Raw genomic sequence first — 27,015 nt, forward strand, 5'->3', positions numbered from 1 at the left:
CGGTGTGAGTGTCGGTGTCAGGCATGGCTCTTGTTTTCTCTGAGAGAAAAGAAGCTGTCACTTGCAAAGGCCTTGACCTATTAAGGGGTCATGGCAAAGACAAAGACCGCCTGTCCGAGTTCCCCCCTTAATTCACTCCATGGCTTTCATCATGAATGAACTCGGACTAGATTCACATTTGTCAATGTAATTAAACTTGAAATGAGCATGGCCTACACATTAAAGATGACTATAATTAGGATTATAATAGCCTAATGATTATGCTTAGTTGACCTAGTAAGATATTATTATGCAATCTACTAATGATATAATATATTAAGCTACCCCATGTGCTCCTGCGACGAAGCAGATTGTTCTTAAAAACTCGTTTTTACTCCTCTCAAACTTGAAAAATATTCTCTCACATTTAACAGCACAATGTGCTGCTTTTGAGTAATGAAAGCAATTTGTTAAATTGTGCAATTGACTGAACTGCACCCATGTAAAAACGATTAGCCATTACACTACACAATCCCCAATTAATCCACAATAAACCTTTACTGTGTAAGGACGGCGAGCCTTATTTGGTTTAGCAACCAATTCAATTGGCGCGATTGTGCCATTTAAAGAACCAGAACACATATTTCCATGAAACCGGGGGAATGTGATCCCCCTCTCCATATTTACATAGTCCGACATTACTCAAGTTAAATTGAGGTTACATGTGTCTACAATAGCCCATATCCTACAGAAATGTGGCTGGAGAAACGATAGCCTACCTGCTGTAAACAAAGGCTGCGCCTTTACGCACAGAAGTCCTCGTGCTTTGTCTTTGCTCAATTTGCATTGGCAACAATGTGGAGGGAATTATTGGCATTATAAATATTTCGCCTATTTCCCATAATTTCATTATTCATATCCAGTGTTTTTGTTTAAGTTTTATTGACGGTGGTGATAGGCTTATTGGTGCAGTGACTTGGCGGCTTTGTCCTCATCTTGAAATCACCGACCGAAAGAGGCTATCATTCGTGCGTGAGGCTACTATAGGCTACACACCTGCTCTGCATAGGCTGCGACCACGTTTGCTGCGCGATGCTGTAATGTAATAAGAATGTGTCGTCGGAGTGTGTTCTCTCCACGCCGCACAAGCCTATCTGGGAATGCAATGCGTCATGCTTTGGCTATTTCCAAACTTAAAAGTATGACACAATACGATAGCCTTACAACAAAACAAAAAACGAAATCTTAATCTAACATCCTCCGTGTGTTGTCCACAGTGAGAGGATCTCTGAAAAATATGCGTTGCGCTTCGAATGATGCTGACATTTTAATGCAGTGATACAGCAGTTTGTATATAGTGCCTAGGATACTGGAATGACAATGCGCACCTAGACATTCCTTTGTCTAGTGATCTAGAACTGCTGATGCCATGCTATCACAACGGTGGCTGATTGTGCTACGAGTGTGCGCATCGAACATATTTTTAAATGATGATTCATGATTTGGACTCATGTAGGGCATTCTAAAAACGAATTTTCCATTAAATGTCTCAACGCTTCATTATAACACTATTACAGTATATAGGTGTATCTAATTTAATTCAATTTATCCTGTTATTGAACCAAGAAACAACAATAGAAAAATAAATACTTTAAAACTATTCCTCTTTCACAAAGGTAACATTGATGCACATTGTATCAATCAATATAGCAATTTATAGCATGTGCGTAATCATCTGCTGCAGATATGACGCCATTGTTCTATAGGCTCGCCTTTATCTTAGATTAACCTAGGCTACATGTGCATGCTTTCACTAATTTAGTCAGTGTACTGTATGCTTCACGTTCCCGATGAATCTGAATCTATAATTCGAGGCAATGTTGACAGTGAATCTCTTGGCTGGATACAGTAGCATATGATGCAATATCACACCAAAAACCTACAACATCTACCATATAACCTATTTCGATACAGCCGAAGATACATTTGATTTGGTTGGAATATTTCATTTCCGTATAAGGTTGTTTTGGTTTTGAATCCATTGCATTATTGTTATTTTTAGGAGATTCGGTTACTTCTATTACCTACAGTAAAACAAAGCTATTAGAAAAAAACATACTTTATGCCAATATTATTTACATTTCACATTTTAGTCATTTAGCAGACGCTGTAAGTCACTCTTATCCAGATTGACTTACAGGAGCAATTAGGGTTATTAAATGTAATTAAAACAACCAATGGAAACATGTTATGGTTCTCTGAGTTAAGCTAAGAGAGCCCTCCAAATTTACTGACTGTATCCGAATACCCATACTAGCATACTAAATAGTATGCGAAAAAATAAAGTGTTATGTAACATTATGAAAATAGTACTCCGAATGCGCCAGCTAATACGACATTGTGTTGACTCACGCAATTCGTTCATTTTGGTAAAGCGGGTCAATGTATCTGATTATCAGCTGTTGTCAGACACGGAGCCGGAAAATACGAGAGAATTCTACTAGATCAAACGACGAAATCACTGTGCAGTTTAAGTATGTAGTATGCTAGTATAGGTATTCGGGCACGACCGATGATTCATGAAATCGCACTTTTGTCAAGAGGTTATGACTAAGAATAGCACTACTTTTCATGACTATTGTCGAATAATCAATACATCAAAAAACCTATGTTTTGATGTATTATGGCATCTAGATATTATGTAGATTCATGTACACCTGAAGGAAAGAAACTGTATGTTAGAAAATAAATAGGTCGTTTTTATGAGGTAACAATCAAAAGGCAATATAATATATCTGTCATGAGAAAGTCTTCACACATGCACCTTTGTTTTTGGCATCATTAAGGGATCATTTGCATCCCTCCAGGCATTTGAGTTACCCTAACCAGCGAAAACTCAACATCTCTAATCACAGCCTTGAGTAGAAAAAAACATGTTCCCATAGTTCTCCCACGTCAGCACAAAGGCATGTTTGACTGGGCCCCAGCCAGTGGGAGCCATAGATGGGACTGCGCTGCTGGGAGAAATCTAAGATTCTGCAACTCAGACCTAGGGCTTTTGTTTTTTTCCCTCCCTCTCCACTCTCAGTCATTCTCCCCTCTCTCTTTTTTTTTCTCTCTCTCTCTCTCTCTCTCTCTCTCTCTCTCTCTCTCTCTCTCTCTCTCTCTCCCCTCTCTCTTTTCTCTCTCTCTTTTCTCTCTCTCTCTCTCTCTTTTATCTATTTCTCTCTTGTATCTATATATCTCTCGCTCTATTTTCTCTCTCTTTCATCCCTTTCTCTCTTTTCTCTCTCTCGCTCTCTCTCTCTCTTATCTCTATCTCTGTTTTCTCTCACTCTCTCTTTTATCTCTCTTTTCTTTCTCTCTTTTATCTCTCTCGCTTATCTCTATCAATCTCTATCTCTCTCTATCTCTCTCTCTCCTGGGTGTTTCGTTCCTCCTCTCTTTTATTGCTCTCTCTCTTTTATCCCTCTCGCTTTTCTCTCTCTCTTTTACTGCTCTCTCTCTTCTCTCGCTCTCTCTTTTCTCCCTCTCTTTTAACTCTCTCTTTTATCTTTCTCTCTCTCCCCTGGGTGTTTCATTCCTCCTCTTTTATCTCTCTCTCTCTTTTCTCTCTTTCTCTTTTCTCTCTCTCTCTCTCTCTCTCTCTCTCTCTCTCTCTCTCTCTCTCTCTCTCTCTCTCTTTCTTTTCTTTCTTTCTTTCTTTCTCTCTCTCTCTCTCTCTCTCTCTCCCTCTCCCTCTCTCTCTCTCTCTCTCTCTCTCCTGGGTGTTTCGTTCCTCCTCTCCCACTATCCAGGGCAGTGATGCTTACTGTCATTATCACTCACCATGTGAAATCAGACTTCATTATCATGCCAGACCCACCTCCGTCTGCCCTGCCTGCCTCTCACTGTGTTCCCTTCACTTCACTGTGTGAAGAGAGACAGAGTGCCAAAAAGCTATCACACACAAAACGCTACAGGCACGATACTGATTGCTCTGTTTTGGTTGGAGTTTTTATACTGCCTGCGTGAGATTATCAAGACTCCTAAATCACCCCGGTGACTGCGTCATCAGACTATCTGTGATGATCTGCTGTAGTGTGCCAGGCTGAGAGTGACCCCACCATGTGGCCTCAGGCCTTGAGGAGGCTGGCCCACGCAGACAGTTAACTCAGTGCTCATTGGGAACCCATCCTGTGGTCATTCATTACTTTATAATTGTTCAAAACGGATTTCAACAAACTAAGTTACTCACATCTCGTCTGAATTGGGTTGAAGTTAAAACAACAGGGAAGGTGGGGGACCTATAGGAAGTGTGAATTAGTGACTATCTGGGCGGTACCATGTCACCGAAGGAAGCACTCATTGTGTAAACGAGTAGACATCCATTCAAGTGAATCATAGTAATACCGAGGCCTTTCAGATCACATTGCAGTAATCTCTGTTTAAAAGCTGTGTGCTTGGAGGTGCTGTGTGCTTGGCTCGGCTGTGTGCTTGGAGGTGCTGAGTGCTTGGCTCGGCTGTGTGCTTGGAGGTGCTGTGTGCTTAGCTCGGCTGTGTGCTTGGAGGTGCTGTGTGCTTGGCTCGGCTGTGTGCTTGGAGGTGCTGTGTGCTTGGCTCGGCTGTGTGCTTGGAGGTGCTGTGTGCTTGGCTCGGCTGTGTGCTTGGAGGTGCTGTGTGCTTGGCTCGGCTGTGTGCTTGGAGGTGCTGTGTGCTTGGCTCGGCTGTGTGCTTGGACGTGTCCTCCTTACGTTGTTGGATCCTCTGGTTTCCTGTGTAAAGCGTACAGAGCGCTGCAGGAGTATGAGACGCGAGCGTGGTAAAGCCAGCGCAGCTGCCGTTTGGACACGGTGAGTCCCTCACACAAAATGCGCCAGCACAGGAGTGCTCTCTCTCTGTGGTGAGAAAAGACGACACCAAGGAGTGATTTCAGTGCTCTCAGCCTCAAGTGTCACTCTTAAGAGACTCAATGATCAGCTCTTATCTAAGGCGAAGGCATGAATATCATGCCAAAGGACTTATTTAAAGTTCCTGTCAGCTCCAACACTCAGTTGTTTTATCTTCACAATTGTTGTTGTTACAATTTATTGGTGATGGGATACCAGTGTGCTTATTAAATGGGAAGTCAATACCTCAATGTAGCATTTCCTGTCCAGTTCCATTTAAATGAAACCACTTTTATAGTTCCACTTGTAGATGTGAAGCATACCCTCAGACCTGTGTAGTGATAGCATTCATAACCCAGTGTCATGTTTTCATCAGCCCTACCACTGTGTGTGGTCCTCATCTCTTAAGCATCAGAGGACTTGGGAGACATATGTAATAAAAGTCCTTTTTTTTCTGTAGTTGACTGGGAAAATTGCGGCACAGGAACCACATCAAGAGCCTCAGCTGTGCCTATATGTCCCACTGTCTCAACAGCAGCACATTTACAGTCCAACATGCACCAGGCAGGCAGGCAGGCAGGCAGGCAGCCGATGGCATTGACTCTTTACCAGAACCACTACCAGCTAAGGAAGGGCCAAAAAGCAAATTACCCAGTGTGTCTTGGGAGTAGTTGCAATTTAGTCAACAAACCTCTGTCTGCATTTTCTTTCATTTCCTAAAAGTTCCTTAGAGTTTCTAAGATGCCTTTTCCATATTTAGAGCAAAGCAAAGCACCCAGTTTGGTTCCAGGTGTTGTGTCTATTCTCTGGGGAGACCTGCTCTCATAGTGGTGATGACATGCATGTTACACACCTTATCCAATTAGACATGTTTTGCAGCAAATTTGAGGCAGAGAAAACTGGGTTTTGTCTGGCAGGGTTTACCTGATTGGGAACTCAGTAGATAGTATAAGTAATCTCCTCCTAGTTACAGTTACAGCCATGCCCACCCCGCCTGTCAGCGTTTTCCCTCTGCAGCTGTTGAATCACATGTGGAGAGGAACCGGAGGCCTTCTGACCAATGACCGACCACTCACATATCCAACCCAGTTAACCTCCCATTACCAAACCTACCCGCTTACTGTACTTCATCCTTACTTGACTTAATCCTTACTGTACTTAATCCTTACTTGATTTAATCCTTACTGTACTTTAACCTTACTTGACTTAATCCTTACTGTACTTTAACCTTACTTGACTTAATCCCTTCAGTTCCTAGTGGAACAAAGGGCCCCAACGGTCCCTTTTTACAGTATCTAGACATATTCTCTTAGTCACTCATCGGCCTGTCTCTAACTTACTTCATGCATCCTCATTCACTACTTGTTTTACACTGCTCCTACTTTTCTCTTAACTAGTTTGAAAGCATGAGTCTGGCAGCCTACTTACTCTCTGTCTGATTCTGTTAGCCCACTGCCTGACACAATGTCAGACACAAGAATGCTCTTCTGTTGTCTTCCTTTCCAGTCTGAGGTCATATCCTTACTCTTATGTCTGTGACAATCTCTTTTGTTCTGTTAGTCTTCAGCATTAGAGGACTTATTGTTGTGCAGCGAAATCTACAGCTTGTCGATGACGGTGTGCCAAAAAGCTCATTTGTGAGCTGTAAGCAGAGTTGAGCTCTATCTCTGTGCAGTGCTGACACAACCCAGCGAGGGAGCGCATGGGAGTCACGTTAGTGTCACTGTGGCTTTTGTCGGCACACATGAGTCACAGGGCTTCTGCATGTCAACATCATGCCCTGTCTTAATATAACCTGGATGCACTCTCTGTCTGCATGGATGATCAACACAGAGGTGGAAAACATGACATTTTGAATGGAAAAAATAGAACACAGACAATTTGACACAGAGACAGATGATTGCTCTGGTGTTGGTTATTACTCTATAGTAAATGTGAAAAATATCAATTTCTATATGTAAAATTGAATTTGAGTGATGCAATAGAGCGGCAAAATAAAAAAAATGAGCAGTCCACAGGCTGAATATCATCAATATCCACAGATGTCAATATTTACATCATCTTCATTTCACCAGAGGTACGGTATTAGGTGTTGAGGTATCCTTCACTTCCTTCACCTTGGCAACCCTTTTCATCATCCCATTCCTCACATTTCTGCCAACAACAATTCTTATGCAAAAATGTGGATATTTTTCCTGTACACTTGCGCGCTCTCTCTCTCTCCCTCTCTCTCTTTCTCTCTGAGCCTTATTAAATTACAAAGGTTTTGTTGTTGTTTTCGGTAATTTAAAACAATATTGGTTGAAAGCCTGAATGAACTCGAGTTCCAGGCTCGCTAGAGGGCCCGACGATTCCTGCCAAGGTCATTTTGTTTTCCCTCTTTTCACATGCTTCTCCTTAGTCTATGGGAAAAAGGAGCAGCAATCTGTCAAGCACTCGAGATTGGAAGGTATTTAAAACAATCAATGGATTCCTGGTAAGAGGAGTGAGGTCAGTGTTTTAGGGAAGGAGAGAGAGAGAGAGAGAGGGAGGGAGGAAGGAAGGAAAGAAGGGGTGGCCCCTGTGGCAGGAGATGACCCTGTGGTGGGCTGTTGTTGTCTGTCTGCCAGACCCAGGCACAGGGCCAGTCAGCCAGTACTGTGAACTCTAAGGTAACACTGGCTATGGCAAAGGTCACCATTCCTGCTAGATGGATTTATTTGAACTGCTTTGCACATCAGAATTGCCCGCCAAAAACAAAACATTCCCTGTGTGTATGTGAGGGGATGTAAACACAGAGCTCCAACATCTGTATCTGATGATGAACACTGTGTTAATAATAATGAGGCCCTTTCTCCAGAGTCAGGATAAACAAGGCAGGATGTAATAATGATTATCTACAAATCAACTTTCTGCAACTTTTCTTTATTTGTTTTCATGTGTAGGCTATTTCATTGATTTCCCCCTGCAGTTATACAAGCTGCAAGGAAGAATGTACTGTAGAAACATTTCATACTTATGATCATACAGTTACTGTTATTATTCAAGAACAGTTTGAAATGTGTATCAATCAAACGGTCATTAATTCCAAGAAATTCAGAATAATATTTTCATTAAAACCATCACTGCCGAAGTTGTGGAGTGTAAAACTCCCCAAACACCCTGATAGCGTGGTTTTGGGTATAGCTGTTGATGTAGCTAGTGTTTGTGAGAGTGGGGGGTTGGGGATCTGCATCCTGTGAGACTTGCACAGGTGGTTGGGAGGAGGGAGGGAGGGGTGGAGGAAAAGGTGGGCGTGGAGGAGCAGGGGTGTAGTGCCCACTTCCTGTTGAAATACTGTAAACCAGTTGGCTCACGGCCAGCTCAACAGGATTTGTCTTGGGGTGGCTGCTCTCTCTCCACCACACAATAGGCTGCCATTGGTTGAGAGGCTTTGTGTGGTGGCTTAGCTCATTGTGTCTTGTACTTGATTAAAAAAAAACAAGTGTTGCAAAGAAAAACACATTCTGAACAAAACATTTAACTCTCCCATCAAGAAAAAGATTAAACAACAATGTACTATTACAATTCTGCAAGTTATTACATATGAATATTTACCTCTCAAAATTGTGCATGTTTTTTCAAGAGAAAACGAAATTTAATGGTCCAATGCAGCAAATAAATAATTTTTTGTCAACAATTAAGTACCTTACTGTGATTTTTTTCTATTAAAATTGTCAAAAAAAAACAAAAATTGATTCTTAGCGAAGAGCAATTTCTCAAGCAAAAAGGATGCTAGGACTGTCGGGGAGTGGTCTGAGTGGGTTATTGGCAGAGAGGTTTGGAACCCTCTTTCTTATTGGTCTATTGACCAATAGATGTCCCCAGGCAGGCCAAAACGCCATCTTACCAAAACAGCCTGAAATTTCAGCCGGTCTTTTCAAACAGCTCTTACACTAAAGGGGCATTATCATTATTTTCACAATTTCACAGTATTATTCCAACCTCATAGGGTGGAAAGATACAGTGAGTGCACAAAACATTAAGAACACCTTCCCAGTGTTGCCATGTCAATACACCCTGGGGTTCGATCCCAGGCTGTGCCATTACCGGCCGTGACCGGGAGTCCCATAGGGTGACGCACAATTGGCCCAGTATCGTCCGAGTTAGGGGAGGGTTTGGCTGGGGGGGCTTTACTTGGCTCATCGTGCTCTAGCGACTCCTTGTGGCGGGCCGGTCGCCTGCAGGCTGACTTCGGTCGTCAGTTGAACGGTGTTTCCTCCAACACATTGGTGTGGCTGGCTTTCGGGTTAAGCGGGCGGGTGTTAAGAAGCGCGTTTTGGCAGGTCATGTTTTCGAGGACGCATGACTCGACCTTCGCCTCTCCCGAGCCCGTTGGGGAGTTGCAGCGATAAGACAAGATCGTAATCACAAATTTGAGGAAAAAAAGGAGGGGGAGAAAGTACTTTATAATAATGAACACCTTCCTAATATTGAGTTGCACCCTCCCCCCAGGGATGCTGGCTCATGTTGACTCCAATGCTTCCCACAGTTGTGTCAAGTTGGCTGGATGTCCTTTGGGTGGTGGACCATTTTTAATACACACGGGAAACTGTTGAGCATGAAAAACCCAGCAGCGTTGCAGTTCTTGACACAAACCGGTACACCTGACACCTACTACCATACCCCATTCAAAAGCACTTACTGTAAATCTTTTGTCTTGCCCATTCACCCTCTGAATGGCACACATAGACAATCCATGTCTAAATTGTCTCATGGCTTAAACATCCTTCTTTAACCTGTCTCCTCCCCTTCATACAGTTGTTTGATTTGAATTGGATTTAACAAGTGACATTGATAAGGATCATAGCTTTCACCTTGATTCACCTGGTCAGCCTATGTCATGGAAATAATCTTTTGTGTTCTTAATGTTTTGTAAACTCAGTATATATACAAATAAAGTCTTAATTAGTTTTTTCTCCTTTTGAATTTCCTTGAAGTTGACCTTAAATCCAAAGGGGATATACAGGTAACTGCCAAAATAAAGGAAACACTTAAGGGATACAAATTATATTGAAAGCACGTGCTTCCACACAGGTTTGGTTCCTGAGTTAATTAAGCAATTACCATTCCATCATACTTAGGGTCATGTATAGAAATTCCCAGTTGCCCTTTATTTTGGCTACCATGGCTAGAAGAAGAGATCTCAGTGACTTTTAAAGAGGGGTCTCAAAGGAGCATAGGGGTTTTAAAGTGTGTGTGTGTGTTAGTCACTAGATCTCAACCCAATTGAACACTTATGGGAGATTCTGGAATGGTGCCTGAGACAGCATTTTCCACAACCATCAACAAAACATCAAATGATGGAATTTCTTGTGGAAGAATGGTGTCACATCCCTCGCAATAGAGCTCCAGACACTTGTAGAATCAATGCCAAGGCACATTAAAGCAGTTCTGGCAGCTCTTGGTGGCCCAACGCCCTATTAAGACACTTTATGTTGGTGTTTCCTTTTTTTGGGCAGTTACGTATATATAGGTTTTAGATGATAAAGGTTTTTCCTGGAAGAATGTTGAAGGATGTTGCATGGAAAACCACCCCCACTGTTACAAAGATCCACATCTAAGCTTTGATGTTTACTTTTGACCATCGTCGTTAACTCAATTTTCATTCCGTTATCTAAAGCCATGTCTAGAAGTTGTTGTTGAACTTGATGTTCTACACTTTGTATTCACGAAATCATGCTTTACACAAATAAATATAGTATTTTGAGTCGTTTAATAGTCACACATTTCTAATCAGCTACAACTGCAGTACATGTGTTTTATCTAGATAGACGTTTAAAAATCTTCTATGGTTTGATAGACAGGTGGCAATATTACAGAAGTGTGTTGGAATGATGTGTATTTTGTTTATTGAGCTGTATTGTATGTTCTCTCTATGTGCATAAAGGTCACAGATCATTTCTGGGGTTTGCTTGTTCATTAATTATAATCCACATAGTAATTCCCTTTTCTTATTGCTGCAGAATTATTTTCCTGCTGTAGGAAATTAGCTGAAATGAAGATCCTACGTATGTAGAATCCATGCTTGTCTCTATCTGAGATCTGCTATTGACTCTATGGAAGAAAGACAATGACAACCAACAAAATACAAAAAGTATGTTTTATACCACAATCATGCATTGTAATTTCTAGTGAAAAAACTTAAGATTACCATCAAAATAGAATAATACTGGATGAATTCACTTGATCATTTTGTAGTATGATCAATTGTAAATTGTTTGTATCTATGGCCACGTCATTAATACTTGCATTTTTTCCTCACTCATTCTCCAGACAATAGCTCCACTTGCCGCAGCTTTTCCATCACCAAGAGATGAAGTAGCATTTTATTGCTACTTTGACAATAACGTCTACAGACTATGTTGAATTTACCAGTATTGTGCTGTGTTCATAAAGTCATATTCATCAGCACATGTTTTTACTTGTTCATATTCTAAATGTGATGTTAAAAATGTACATGACCAGTTGCCTAGCTTATGGACCATATCAGAAGAAACACTGAATTAGACAGGTCTATCTAAACGTAACTCATGGATCTTTGGATCGATAGTATTTGGATCGATAGTGCCGCCTGCATGAACGGCTTTAGTAGCAGGCGTTTAGATCGATTACTGTAGCGTCATATCCCTTTCATCTCTAACGCAGAGACTGTCTCTTGAGGGGAGGAAGTGAATTGGTCCTCATTATGCTTAGCATGCACTTTTAGGTTAGCTTAGCGCTCTCTTATTGAACTCATTCTTCTCATTGTGATCTGATTGAACAGGGTAAACTTCATAATGTGTACACTGTGCACATGCTGCACTTTCACTTTACAGGTTCTCTACATGGGTTTATCCTGACCATAATGTCTTCTGCGTATTTCAATGTGTGCATGAACAATATGTTTTATCTAGAATACAAGTTACTTCACATGAGGATCTGTGTAGCATTGCATAGTTAGTGTGATTCATCAAGAAATTGCTATCAATCCAGTGACGTCTGAGTCCCAGCATACTATGTCATATTGTGAATAAGTTTCCAGCGTTAATCACCTTTCTTGGTTCAGTGGTTTGATTATCATGCACTGTCAACAATGTTACATTTTATAGAGGCAGTACAAGCTGATTCAAATCTTCTTCAATTTGATTTATATTTGACATTTTTGTCATTTAGCAGACACTTTTCTCCAGAGCGACTTACAGGAGTGAGTGCATATACGTTTCAATCTCTTTCATGCCTCGTTGGTGGACATCAGCGTTAAAACTGTTGGCAGTTCAGATCTTTTGTTGATATAACGTGATGATGGTACAGCTTTTATCAGATTTTGGTTTGAAGGGGAAATTATGGTGTAACATCACTACGTATGCACATCCGTGCTTTGTGTGTTTGAGTTTGACATGTTTTATTTCAGTTGTGATAAGATGGATGGTTAGATTGACATCATACGTATTTGGTGGCAAGTTTTTGTTATTGGTCTGGGCCATACGCCAATGGGAAATTCTACTGAGAGGTGTGTGTGTGTGTGTGTGTGTGTGTGTGTGATACATGAGAGCTTTCCTGTCTTTGGGGAAGCCCACACGACAGACCCCTGAGCTGCCAATCAAATGACTGGCATAACACCTTTACATAGCGGTCCGACTGGTGTTGTAGAAACTGCTGCTGGTGAATGACTTGTTACTGATCACTATCACCATGGAAGACAAACCTGTAAGTACCTGACTTGTTAATCACTCTGTGTTTACTTTTGTTGTCAAAGTACCATTTATGTTGTCAAGGAAGATGTTCTTATGTTTTACAGCAAAGTGTTTTTGTGGTCACAATGTGTGAAGACTACATGTTATCGATCCTTTGATGATAACGTCTACAGACTATGTTGAATTTACCTGTTATCTAGTAGTATTGTGTTCATAAAGTCATATTCATCAGCACGTGTTTTTACTTGTTCATATTCTAAATGTGATGACCAGTTGCCTAGCTTATGAACCATATCAGAAGAAACACGGAATAAATTAGACAGGTCTATCTAAACGTAATTCATGGATCTTTGGTTTACGGTAAAGCTGGGAGGAAAGACCTTGAGCCACAAACCTCTTGTAGTCTCTAGGAATTCCTCCCCATGTTGAACTGTGTTGTGAAGTGTTAGTTGACAGAGTTCAGTGAATACATATATAAAAGTGAAGACATATACAAAAACAATTTGCAAAGGAAATTAAATGCTTTTTGTACTTCAACCAATTCCCTCCATTTTAATATTTAAATCCTGATATAAGATCCCATTGAACATATGTTTTGATAAAAGGGGAACTTATGACTTCTTAATGTCAAAGTGGCAAAGTTAATGTCAAAGTGTGACTGCTCAATCCCTTTATGAACGGTCTTCAGTGTGCAGTGTATGCATATAGAGTCAAGGCTCATATCCCCTCTTTATTATTGGACTATTAGTAGCACAATGGGTTCCTGTGTCTCGCTACTGTTAGTCTCAGAGTCAAGGTTTGTGGCTTAGAACTAATGCTGTAGCTAATGCCATCATAGTAGGAGTACAACTCATAAGTGTGCTTAGCCCCGGACCACGTGGAGGGCAGGCAGGATGCTGTGTAACATGGCTAAGACCTGCTCAGAGTAAATGCTAGTGCCTGGCGAGGCCTGGCTTCTAAACTTGTCAGTCACAGTCTCAACCCAAAAGTTCTGATGAAAAAGTTTAGAAACCGTTGACGCATGTTGTGTTCAAGGACTTAGGCCTATTCCATGATGCCTATCTTGCAAAGCAGCCTCTTTTTGAGTAATTTAACCATATAATTCAAGTGCAGATGCCTGTGATTTAAAGTGACATTAGGCCGTCGCTTGGATTCCTTGAATGTCTCAGAAGTATCCATATGCACTGTACAAGCAGCAGTCTGCCTGTCTGGCTCCCATGGTGCACCTCTTCTCATCCAACATGGGGAAGGCAGTGAAAGAGGCCATTGTTCTTGTCACTCTGAGGCATGTTGCATGCACTTATGACACTGAGTGGGAGAAATTATGCCCATTATAAATCTGGAATGTTTTTGAATCAATCAATTGTTGAAGAACAAAATGCATTTCAAAACCAACTTCAATTTTAGAAGGACCCACTTTTCTCTAGAAAGTGCTTTAAATTAGGTTTTAGTTGTTCATAATAGGCAGGAGTACTTTTAGTTACAATATTGTGAGAAAAAATAATGTAATTTCATAATTGAGAAAAAAACCACTTTTACACCGAAGCTTGAACAGGAAAAATCTGAACATTTCTAAATAAACCCAGAGAAACAATATGGATGGAAACACTACATTTCCTCTTTAAAACCAAGAGCGTAACAAAATAACTTTTTCATATTTCCTTGGCGCGCAGAAGAAATGGCTCATACTATAACATGACTCAGTGCTCGTTGGTTACGGGTTGGAGAGTAAACTTGAAAGTAGACTACCTTCGAAGTGTGATTCAGACGTCTGGTCTATTGAATCAACTCTTCCTCTAATGCCTTGACAAAACAAATGGCTTTCAGGGCTTCTCTCTCCTTCTGTTTTCCCTTCTTTTCAGAAGGCATTGATTGATGTGCAGTAAATCACACTTGCAAAGTCGTTATCTCTCCCTGGGATTGTTCTGGTACGATGTAATGCTTTGATGATCCTCAACATGGTAAGATGTCATGTGTAGAAGCACTGACATAAAAATAACAAAAAAGCAATACCACTATCTGAAAAGACAGAATCCCATGTCTTTTCAGGGGAGTTCTCTATAACTCACAGATCATGTTAGCCCCATTTAGATTGCGGAACACTTTGTAGCAGCGAGACAAAGGTATTTGTGAAAATGTTAGGTTCTTGTTGTTCTCAATGGAAACCGAGTCTCTCATCAGACAGACAGTTTCCAGTGGTTGTTTTTCAGCATCTTTTCTGGGGTGCGCTCTGTGTATCAGCCGTTCTCCCGAAGCTACATCATACAGTCACCATCACGAGGGTGTAAACTAACAGCACTATCCACCAGGGAGAGGCCTATTTTTAACACTACCGTATCGCGTATCGCCATTTTGCTCTTTTGTGGTGAGGAGAATATTTTGGGACCCTCTCGGGAAGCCTGACCTGTGAGGCGAGATGAGGTGGAATCTCTCCACAACAATACATCTTGTGAGTGTGTGTGTGTTTATGCGTGCGTGCTCGAGGTGAAGCCGACGTCTGAGACTGACTTGTTGAAAATACAACTTGTTTCACCAGCGCACTAACTGCCGGTACTTCTACCAGCACTTTCACTATCTGTACTAAAAGGTTCCAGATAGGAACCAGATAGCAGTCTGGAACAACCGTACAGACCTCATAGAAGCTAAACAAATGGTAAACAGCTACAAAATCATTTCAAGGAGCTCCATGTCGGGCCTTTCCTCATTGCATTAGCAGCACATAACAGTCTCCTGATCGGAACTAGGGCCGCCCGCTACTCCTCACACTTAAAATAGTGGTCTGATAGATGGCCCTGATTGGCTATCAGAGCCCAGGAAAAGTCTACTGGCTGTCTGGCCTGGATAATGATCCTCCTTGTCTAGAGGCTGGCTCTGACTTTACTGCCCTGTTTTGGAGGGGGAATGTGTGTTGGAGGGGAGAACGGGAGGGTGAGTGAAAGCACAGGAATTCCCACTCACTTTGGGTCATCCTGCATTCAGTCTGATGCTCGGCTGCCCCCCACTCCCCTTTACATTTTAGTCATTTAGCAGACACTCTTATCCAGAGCAACTTACAGTAGTGAATACATACATTTCATACATTAATATATATATTTTTTGTACTAGCCCCCCATGGGAATCAAACCCACAACCCTGGTGTTGCACACACCATGCTGGCGTTGCAAACATCATGCTCTACCAACTGAGCCACAGGGAAGGCGAGCAGTGTAGCCCCATTCCCTCCCTCCCTCCCTCTCTCAGTTCTCTCCTCTGTTGGAGAAAGGGGGATGTTTGTTGTTGGAATGCGCTCAGCACTCTGATCTGTGCCCGGCATTAGAACATGTTTGTTCCGAGCTGAGCAGGTCCTCCCGGAGACCCTGCATGGCGCGGGGGGAAGCTAGGCGGCCAGGCGGCCAGTTATCATGGGGGGACCACTGGGTTCATTCATCAACCTGTCATGGGCCCCGCTTTCTGTTATTTGTAGCCAAATCCATCAAGCATGACAAGCGGGTAATTTGAGCCAAGTTGAGGGCAGAGCTCCAGGTCCCTTCCACAAGTCATTCTTCCCCTCCCTCCTGGGAAAGGCTCCGTACAGCCCGCTCAAGATCCAGAGTTTGTTGAGTCATGTGAGAGAAACAACCACACCGACCGAGGTGGGGGGGCTGCTAGGGGGAACCGGAGGGGGTGGGGGCTAAAAGCTGCTCACAGGCTAAGGGAGACAGAGGAATGCACTGGAGCCAGCCTTGTATAAGGTAATGTCTGGTGAACATGCCGGGGTGGGACGTGTGCACAGATTTATTTTAATACACTGCTGGCAGGGCCAGAGGGGAGGGGAGAAGCGTCCAGCTCCCTGCCATCTCGTCCCGGGATCACAGTCACGCATCGGACAAGACAGGACATTGTACTAGGCTAACCACCACAGACGACAAAAACACACAGAGGCAAGTTTCAGTTGAGAGTTTGGCCTACTAATCTGCATGATCAGATTGGGTTGCTTTATGTTCCACTATCAGGGCTTGCATTCCTTTTCCATGGTGTTGTTGTGTGTACCTGCTGTTAGAGTGATTCCCCTGACACCAGCATGTTTTGAGTTCACTGCCCTGCAGACAGATATGTTTTTGGCATGTCAGTCAGGCATTTAGTGTTGCAGTGATGCATACAGTACGTACGTGTAGCAGCTATATGGTGATTTGATGTAGGGGTAGTTACGTGCCCCAAAGCTGTGTATGGTTATTATCAAAGGTAATATTCATAGACTGATGGACATTATAGGTTGACAGATCAAATCCCAGCAGAATTCTGCTATGGTGACGTAGTAGTCTAAATGTATAGAAAACTAAAACGTTTGTTGAATGCAATGTTATCCAAGACTCTCAGTCAGGACAAGGAAATAGTATGCATATAGATTGTAACCAGCAAACGGAAATGTCTACAAGAGAATGTGCATACTGACCAAATTTCCCCTCAGAATGCACTTTGTAGTATCAGCTAGTATGCGAGAAGCCACTTTCCCAGCAGTATGTTTGTGACCTGGCTCCTTACCTGATAGAGCAGCCTCTCTGAACAGGGCAGGCATTGGTTGGTCTGGACTGAGCTGTCCCTCTGACCCCCGTGGACCCTGTGGCTCTGCTCAAACCCGGTCGTGTGTGTGTGTATGTGTGTTTCAAGTTTCATGTTTTATTAGTCGTGTGTACAGGATCAATGAAATGCTTACTTGCAGTTTCCTCGACAATCCAACAACAGTAATAAATAAGAAAATATAAGAATAGGAACATAAAGTAAATGGCTCAGTAGAATAGAATAAAGATTTTAGCATAAGTATAATACACGAAGACACAAAGTATAGTCCAATATTTACACGTGTTTTGTGGAAGGGGGGATTGTGGGTGTGTGTGGAAGTGTGTGTGTGTGTGTGTGTATGTTTTTGTTGGGGGATGGGATGGGATGACGTGTTCCATAAACACATTCCCTGAACAGTGTGCTCTGACCTGGACAGCTTTCTAGTCTCATTACAGTGTGTGTTGTAACACCTGGCATGGTGGCCTCTCTCTGCGTGGAGATGACAAGGTCGGTGCCAGCTGCCAGGACCGGTCAGGAAGGGACACACAGGCGATGGCCTGGGAGGGAACAGTCGGGTGCAGGATGGTTAGGTGCCACAGACACAGCAAGGCCTGGGGAGCTACTGTCCTGTGTGGCTGATTCACTTTCCCCACTGTGACATGACTGAGGCTGACTCCCAAATGGCACCCTATTCCCTATACATTATAGTGCACTACTGCCATTTGGGACGCAGCCTGGGAGTGTAGCCTTACTCAGGCTTGCTTGGCTGCTACAGTATCGGTGCATACCATCTGAAATGAATGTACCGTAGTGAGAAGTAGGGCTACTACTTGGTTGTGGAATCTGTTTCTGTCTCCCTTATTGGTTCCCCGTTGCTTTTATTTCTGCTTTTACGGCACCACCCCTTTTTGTCTTATATTGATCGTTCTGGTATAATACTCCATTAGATACCAACACAATGTGGTGAGTGCATTGTTAATACTCTGTTGGATGTCACTTCAACACTGCCTGAAGGCCAAAACATAGGATCTCTTTGTGTTGCTTATTTTATTAAAACGAGCACAGATCTGAACGTGTTGCTTCTAAACCCACAACAGTAGAAGTCTTTACTTAGCCTAAAGATCTTGTACAAAAAAGAAAAAAAAGATAACATGCTAAGATTAATAAAAATAAAGTCTCCCTCCCTTTGGGGTTTAGAGTTTTTAGCTCTTGTGTTATCTTAAGGAAGCGTTCTCGTAAGCCGAAGACCTCTATTGATGCATATAAATTCCTTCTGAGTTCTGGAGACTGAGGGCTGAAAGGATACCCTTGGGAAAACATTTCTTGGAACTCTTGGGCTACCGCCACAAATCATGGGAACAGGAGTACTGTGAAAGGAATGGAAAACAGCCGACAAATGAGAAAGCCTTTTTCTCAGCAAATTGACATTTGCTTATCTTACGACACTAAATGAAGAAAGACAAATGCATTAAAATGTCCCATTATATGGAAGTGGGAAGTTGTTCATCTAGTTCATTTCTGGACTAGAGGTTTGTAACCCTGGATCTTTAAGTCTGATTGCCATGGAAACCATTATTTGGGGTAATTGCCGTGGTAGACCACTTTAGCAATCTCCTTGGAATATATTACTATCCTACTCTCTCCTCACCTTCAACCTCTCGCCATTGTCTCGGACATAGTTTACTTCAGCCTCTTTCCTCAGTAATTGCAGTAGGCTACTAAGCTCAGGAATGCACAACCGATCTACAGCAGTAGATCAGCAGATCCTACGTCCTCTTACCACTAGTACTGATCATGAGCTGAGGAGAAATACAACAGAATCTTGGACAGTGAACTGACCATGTCAATAAATCAGTAGTGTGAATCTGGAGAAAACAGAGGAGAGTTATTCACAGCCTGTCTATCTGCATGCAGAATCACAACAACCCACAGTAGGGGTTCGATTAGATATCTCAGCTAGGTGGTTGAAAATAACCATATTCCAGCATCTCATTATTTCTCATCTTCATTGCATTTATTCTTATAGCACATTGATGCCCAAAGATGATAAATAAACCTTTCCTCATCCTCTGCCTAGAACGCTTAGACCAGCAGTCTGGCTGTGAGGCAGGTTTTTGCTTTGGCTTTCACCTGGCATTGGCTCAATTTGGAGCTTTATCAGGTGAGTGAAGTGGGCTGTGCAGCAGACCTGAATAACCACTTATCTTTTCCCTGACATTGAAAAAGCCCAAATGAAATCATGAACAGAACAGACTTGTTGATATTCGCATTTCACAGTTAAAGTGCCGTTCATTCAGAATGTACTCTCTGTGAATTGGCAAAGCAGCTTGTTGAGTGTTTGGAGGAAGGGCCTGCTGGTTATTAGCTCCGTTCCTGCTGGCTGCCAAATGGACTCTGGACTGATCTCAAAATCAACGTTTGAAATCAATCACTCTTTGACCTTCAGAGGCACTACTTTTTCTTATTAGTGAAGCTTTAAGTAGCAGTGTGTGTACAGATGTAAGATCTTCATTTGATCAGCCTGTTGCAGGAGAACTTTCCTGAAATGCAGGAAATGTAAAACTTGTAGTTTATCTGAGGTTGAAAAATGCTTCTGAAGTTTGTCATTTCCACTAGATTTCCCCTTACGAAAAATGCAGCAACCCCTACAAAAATGTCCATTAATTATAATCCACATAAAAATGCTAACTTCTTGTTGCTGCAGGATTTTTTTTCTGCTATAGGAAACTGGCTCAAATTAAGATCCTACATATAGTCTCAGCAGCCGTGTCACTTGAAATGGCTCATATAGGCAATTCAATCAAACACGCTTGAAATTATTGACATTTTAAAAGAGAGAGACAGGAGAAAAAAAGCAATAATTAATTTCTGCAGGCACCCTAGATAGTGGACCGGTGATGCCCACATTTATTGGGCAGGAAAACAACCTTCCTCAAAGATCTGCTAACCCATCTGGTTCAGGTGATTAGCAAAAGCTGAGGCAGATGGCGCCCTGGCCATATTCTGCATTGCTTCAGGCAGGGTGTATTAATCTGCATAAACTACCGACTGGCTGCCATGATTATTTTGGTGTGGTACAACATTTCTAACCGTGGCTGAATGGGAACATTTTACAAAGAGAAAAAAACACCCTATTTTCCAGTGTTGGGTTTCTGAAGGAATTGTCCACCAGCACAAGGCTCATTTACTGTGGTGAGATGAATGACTGGGACCCTCAGGATGTTTTTGTTAGGGACAAGGCAGGCGGTAATGTGGCCTTCCTCCCCTCCTCCTCAATGTGCAGTGAACACGCTACACTGAATAAGACCACAGCCCCTCCACTGGCAGTCCGTCTGGAAATATTGACACACCAGTGGAGAGCAGAGAGAGAGAGCAGCCCCAGAAACTCCAGGAATCCCCCTGAGAAGAGACTTTGGGCGGGAAGGTGAGGTGGAGCATTGGAATGCACTCGATGCAGGTCACTTCTTTACTAGCTGAACCCAGTGAACCCTGCCTGAGTCAGCGACTTCCCAACCAATCTCTCCTGCCACGGTTGGTGAAGAGTCCACCCCTCCCTCTCTCCACCCCCTCTCTTTCTCTCTCTCTTGCCTTCTCCTTGTTTATCTGTCTCCGTTCCCCACGCCCCTCATTGATCGAGACTCGAGACTGCTGCAAGCCTATTGGCTGGTCTGTTCGCCCTGCTCTCAAAAACAACCCCATCCATCCCCCTCTCTCCCTCCACCAACACCCCCCACCTGACCCCCTTTACTCGCCCTCGAGTCCCAGTCGAGGTCAAGATTAACATATGTTAGGGATAAGTGATTGAATATCAGTATAGGTATATAGCACTACAAATATAGCACAACAAAAACAAACAGTGCAAACGATCAGCCACACACTGCCAATTGGAACACATGCTGTTCATCCCCTTCTGATAAATGGTCTTTAGTTTGTGGGAGTGAAATGACCATATCCCCACTATATCCCACCCCTTTTCTAAACAGGATAATCTGCTCCTTGACCTTCTCAGCCACTCATCTTAATGCATATCATAGCTAAATGCTTTGTGGATCCTTATTTGGCACCAGGCTAGAACTGTGTATAATTTGTAATAAGGATACCTCTCAACATTGTAATGTTTTTATAATTTACACTTGAGAAATGTGCCAGTAACGTGTTGGTTCCCATGTCAAATTATATTTCCATACACACACAATGATGCATGAACAAATATGTTCACACTTCAAATATTTTGCAAAAGCTATCACCCTTGATGTAACCTGGCAGTCTATCCACAATCAATTCTAGATTCAATCTGATTGTGGTTTCGGTCTTTGTTTGTTTTGTGGTACCGCTTTATAGATCCTGAGAGAGAAAGAGAACAAGAATGGGAGAGAGAGAAAGAGAGAGAATGGGAGGGAGAAAGAGAGAGAGAGAATGGGAGGGAGAGAGAGACAGAGAGAGAATGGGAGAGATAGATGTTGAAATTATTAATGGCTGCCTCCCCTACTGATCTGATGGAAAACACTAATCCATTACTCTGCAAGTGCAAGCTAGCAAGCTAAATTGCCATAAATGTTTAATGCTTTTCGACCTGTCCCCAAATTAATTGAATTGGTACAGAGTTTGTTTTGATATTTTAACCTGCGTGTCGTGATCGTGTTTGGTGTGGGGGGACAAAATACATTTCTGCACGATAGCACACGATGGTGCACACGCGCAGCCGGTTTGGGTTCCACGTAAATTGACTGTGTCTTTAAACAGCTTGGAAAATTCCAGAAAATGATGTCATGGCTTTAGAAACTTCTGATAGGCTAATTGATATAATTTGAGTCAATTGGAGGTGTACCTGTGGATGTATTTCAAGGCCTACCTTCAAACTCAGTGCCTCTTTGTTTGACATCATGGGAAAATCAAAATAAATCAGCCAAGACCTCAGAAAAGGATTTGTAGACCTCCACAAGTCTGGTTCATACTTGGGAGCAATTTGCAAACGCCTGAAGGTACCACGTTCATCTGTACAAACAATAGTACGCAAGTATAAACAGCATGGGACCACGCAGCCGTCATACCGCTCAGTGAGGAGACGCGTTCTGTCTCTTAGAGATGAACGTACTTTGGAGCGAAAAGTGCAAATCAATCCCAGAACAACAGCAAAGGACCTTGTGAAGATGCTGGAGGATACAGGTACAAAAGTATCTATATCCACAGTTAAACAAGTCCTATATCGACATAACCTGAAAGGCCAGGCAAGGAAGAAGCCACTACTCCAAAACCACCATAAAAAAAGTCAGACTACGGTTTGCAACTGCACAGGGAGTTTTTCCTAGCCACCATGCTTCTACACCTGCATTGCTTGCTGTTTGGGGTTTTAGGCTGGGTTTCTGTACAGCACTTTGAGATATCAGCTGATGTAAGAAGGGCTATATAAATACATTTGATTTGATGGGGACAAAGATCGTACTTTTTGGAGAAATGTCCTCTGGTCTGATGAAACAAAAATAGAACTGTTTGGCCATCATGACCATCGTTATGTTTGGAGGAAAAAGGGGGAGGCTTGCAAGCTGAAGAACACCATCCCAACCGTGAAGCACGGGGGTGGCAGCATCATTCTGTGGGGGTGCTTTGCTGCAGGATTGACTGGTGCACTTCACAAAATAGATGGCATCATGAGGTACGAAAATGATGTGGATATATTGAAGCAACATCTCAAGACATCAGTCAGGAAGTTAAAGCTTGGTCGCAGGTGGGTCTTCCAAATGGACAATGACCCAAAGCATACTTCCAAAGTTGTGCAAAATGGCTTAAGGACAACAAAGTCAAGGTATTGGAGTGGCCATCACAAAGCCCTGGCCTTATCCTATAGAACATTTGTGGGCAGAACTGAAAAGCGTATGCGAGCAAGGAGGCCTATAAACTTGACTCAGTTACACCAGCTCTGTCAGGAGGAATGGGCCAAAATTCACCCAACTTATTGTGGGAAGCTTGTGGAAGGCTACCTGAAACGTTTGACCCAAGTTAAACAATTTAAAGGCAATGCTACCAAATACTAATTGAGTGTATGTAAACTTCTGACCCACTGGGAATGTGATGAAATAAATCATTCTCTCTACTATTATTCTGACATTTCACATTCTTAAAATAAAGTGGTGATCCTGAATGACGTAAGACAGGGAATTTTTACTAGGATTAAATGTCAGGAATTGTGAAAAACTGAGTTTAAATGTATTTGGCTAAGGTGTATATAAACTTCCGACTTCAACTGTATATTGATGAGCATTGACCGAGCGGCATAGGCAAGATGCAATAGATGGCATAAAATACAGTATATACAATGAGACGAGTAATGCAAGATATATAAACATTAATGAAGTGGCATTATTAAAGTGACTAGTGATCCATTTATTAAAGTGGCCAATTATTTTAAGTCTGTATGTAGGCAGCAGACTCTGTGTTAGTGATGGCTGTTTAACAGTCTGATGGCCTTGAGATTGAAGCTATTTTTAAGTCTCTCGGTCCCAGCTTTGATGCACTAAATATTCCAAATAAGTCCACAAGAACAAATAGGAATAGCTGGTAGGCAGCGGAGAGGCCAGGTGCGTCATCACGCATGATAGAACAATGAAGACATGAGACACACGTAGCTAAAAAAGCTCCCCTATTGATCTTGTTTAAGAACAGTACAATTATCCTACCTAGACTAGCCTACAACACCACAATGCAATTAATAATTGTATTATTGTTTAACAATTGTATTATTATTGTTTTGAATGTGTCATTCTATTTGGATCAGTTGTGGGTCTACTCTCGACAGTATATAAGGTCTAGAAAGGCACCGTAGCAGGCCAGTCTGGACGTATTTTTACTTCTGATACTGAGATGCGCGGTCTGTTGCAGATTCTCCCAAGTCATCCTATAATAATGTGGCCATATACAGTACCAGTCAAAAGTTTGGACACACCTACTCATTCAAGGGTTTTTCTTTATAGAATATAGAATAATAGTGAAGAGATCAAAACTGTGAAATAACACATATGGAATCATGTAGTAACCAAAACAGTGTTAAACAAATCTAAATATATTTTATATTTGAGATTCTTCAAAGTAACCACCGTTTGCCTTGGTGACAGCTTTACACACTCTTGGCATTCTCTCAACCAGCTTCATGAAGTAGTTACCTTGAATGCATTTCAATTAACAGGTTTGCCTTGTTTGAGCCAATCAGTTGTGTTGTGACAAGGAAGGGGTGGTATGCAGAAGATAGCCCTATTTGGTAAACTACCAAGTCCATATTATGGCATGAACAGCTCAAATAAGCAAAGAGAAACGACAGTCCATCATTACTTTAAGACATGAAGGTCAGTCAATCTGGAACATTTCAAGAACTTTTCAAGTTTCTTCAAGTGTAGTCGAAAAAACCATCAAGCGCTATAATGAAGCTGGCTCCCATGAGGACCGCCACAGGAAAGGAAGAGCCAGAGTTACCTCTGCTGCAGAGGATAAGTTCATTACAGTTAACTGCACCTCAGATTGCAGCCCAACTGAATGCTTCACAGAGTTCAAGTAACCGACACATCTCAACTGTCACGACTTCCGCCGAAGTCGGTTCCTCTCCTTGTTCGGGCGGTGGTCGGCGTTGCCGGTCTACTAGCCATCGCCGATCCACTTTTCTTTTTCCTTTGGTTTTGTCTTTGTTTTCACACACCTGTTTTTCATTTCACTATTATTTGTTCCTGTATTTAAACCCTCTGTTTCCCCCATGGTTTTGTGCAGGATTATTTATTGTTCAGTTCGGTTTATGATGGCTGGGTTTTCGACGGTTGCTGTGTTCACCCGTGTGTAATATTTACCGTATTGTTATTGGTCAAGTGTAATTGGTACCTTGTGCCTTTTTGAGTAAAGTACGTTGCTCACTCATTCTGCTCTCCTGCGCCTGACTTCATGCACCAGCTACACTCACCCTTCTGACATCAACATCAACTGTTCAGAGGAGACTGCGTGAATCAGCTTTCCATGGTCAAATTGCTGCAAAGAAACCACTACTAAAGGACACCAATAAGAAGAAGAGACTTGCTTGGGCCAAGAAACACGAGCAATAGACATTAGACCGGTGGAAATCTGTCCTTTGGTCTGATGAGTCCAAATTTGAGATTTTTGGTTTCAAACGTTGCATCTTTGTGAGATGCGGTGTAGGTGAACGGATGATCTCCGCACGTGTGGTTCCCACTGTGAAGTATGGAGGAGGAGGTGTGATGGTGTGGGGGTGCTTTGCTGGTGACACAGTTGGTGATTTATTTAGAATTCAAGGCACACTTAACCAGCATGGCTACCAAAGCATTCTGCAGCGATATGCCATCCCATCAAGTTTGCGCTTAGTGGGACTACCATTTGCTTTTCAACAGGACAATGACCCAACACACTTCCAGGCTGTATCAGGGCTATTTGACCAAGAAGGAGAGTGATGGAGTGCTGCATCAGATGACCTGGCCTCCACAATCACCCAACCTCAACCCAATTCGGAGGGTTTTGGATGAGGTGGACCACAGAGTGAAGGAAAAGCAGCCAACAAGTGCTCAGCATATGTGGTAACTCCTTCAATACTGTTGAAAAAGCATTCCAGGTGAAGCTGGTTGAGAGAATGCCAAGAGTGTGCAAAGCTGTCAAAGCAAATGGGTGGCTACTTTGAAGACTCTCAAATATAAAATATATTTTGTTTGTTTAACACTTTTTTGGTTACTACATGATTCCATATGCATTATTTCATAGTTTTGATGTCTTCACTACTATTCTGCGATGTAGAAAGTAGTAAAAATAAACAAAAAACTCTTGATTGAGTAGGTATGTCCAAACTTTGACTGGTACTGTATGGTATGTTCCCAGCAGGCCCGGTTATTCAGGAAAGCATATCACATGCTTTGCTCTGCCTCCTCTCCAAATCCTAGCAGCTGTTCATTGCGGAACTAGAACCTAACAAATCCTGGATTTGATTTGATTAACGCTGCAATATAGCCTAAATATTGTCATTTAACTTTTTAAATGTATTATCTTTTATATTTGGCATAAACATAACCAGTCACAATGTTTAAGTCTGATTAGGCTACTTCAAAACTCTCCTGTAGTCATGAGCGTGTTCATCCAAAATATGATTCCAGCCCATCCTCAAAATGTCTTGACATTGAAACCCTAAAGACTGGCAAGTGCGCTAGTCCAGTGTCACTTTGATTATGCCTGCACATCATGGTTCACCAGCAGCTCCAAACATCTAAAAAATAAGCTACAGACCAGCTAAAACATGCTTGTAAGAATTGTACTTAAACTTCCCCCTCATACTCATCTGGAAGTCAAGCATTGTAAGCAGCTAGGCTGGTTATCTGTGGAAAAAAAGAGTAGGTTTAATTCCACTTGGTCTGGTCCCCTGAATTATCACGGACTTAGCCCCCAGATATTTATCCAACTATTTGGTCCCGCTTCAAATGAAGTTGAGCTTATAAAGGCTTCATAAAGCATTCATAATGGCATCCTTAGCATAAATGTGACAAAGCATCTATAACCGTATGTCATGCTTTATAAAGGGTTCATAAATGTTACATAACTGTGTGATATAATTAACAATGTCACATGTGACATAACCCACTATGTCAAAAATGGCATAAACATGTGCTTTATAAAGGGTGACAGGTTGGGCTGCAGGATGACACACGCTCTAAAGAGAAGTCATGTTAGTCACATTTTACACCAGGCAACAGTTACCAGTGATGAAAGCCCCCAACAAAATACATTTAAAGTGGCTTTCTTCTGAAACCAAGTGACATGTTCCTAAAGTACACAAACACAACAATATAACTAGCCATACCGTGAGGTGCTGGGCCCAGCCAGGTGTTTGACACAACAATATAACTAGCCATACCGTGAGGTGCTGGGCCCAGCCAGGTGTTTGACACAACAATATAATGTTC

The 27,015-nt window shown here is 42.2% G+C and overlaps 1 protein-coding gene across 2 annotated transcripts in view; it reads left to right on the forward strand.

Annotated features, from left to right (window-relative positions):
* Nucleotides 1-27,015, forward strand: part of LOC115174915 (transcription regulator protein BACH2) — a 108,206-nt gene that overhangs the window by 740 nt on the left and 80,451 nt on the right. Inside the window, exon 1 of one of the 2 annotated variants that reach the window (XM_029733934.1) lies at nucleotides 11,892-12,554. The exons of the other annotated variant lie outside the window; for it this stretch is intronic. Within the exon in view, the coding sequence (XP_029589794.1) occupies nucleotides 12,540-12,554 (15 nt within the window). The 5' untranslated portion in view covers nucleotides 11,892-12,539. Of the gene's footprint in view, nucleotides 1-11,891; nucleotides 12,555-27,015 lie in introns of those variants that run through there. 2 annotated transcript variants of the gene reach the window in all.

The sequence above is a fragment of the Salmo trutta genome, chromosome 35, assembly GCF_901001165.1.
Source record: "Salmo trutta chromosome 35, fSalTru1.1, whole genome shotgun sequence".
In the NCBI taxonomy this organism is placed as follows: Eukaryota; Metazoa; Chordata; class Actinopteri; order Salmoniformes; family Salmonidae; genus Salmo; species Salmo trutta.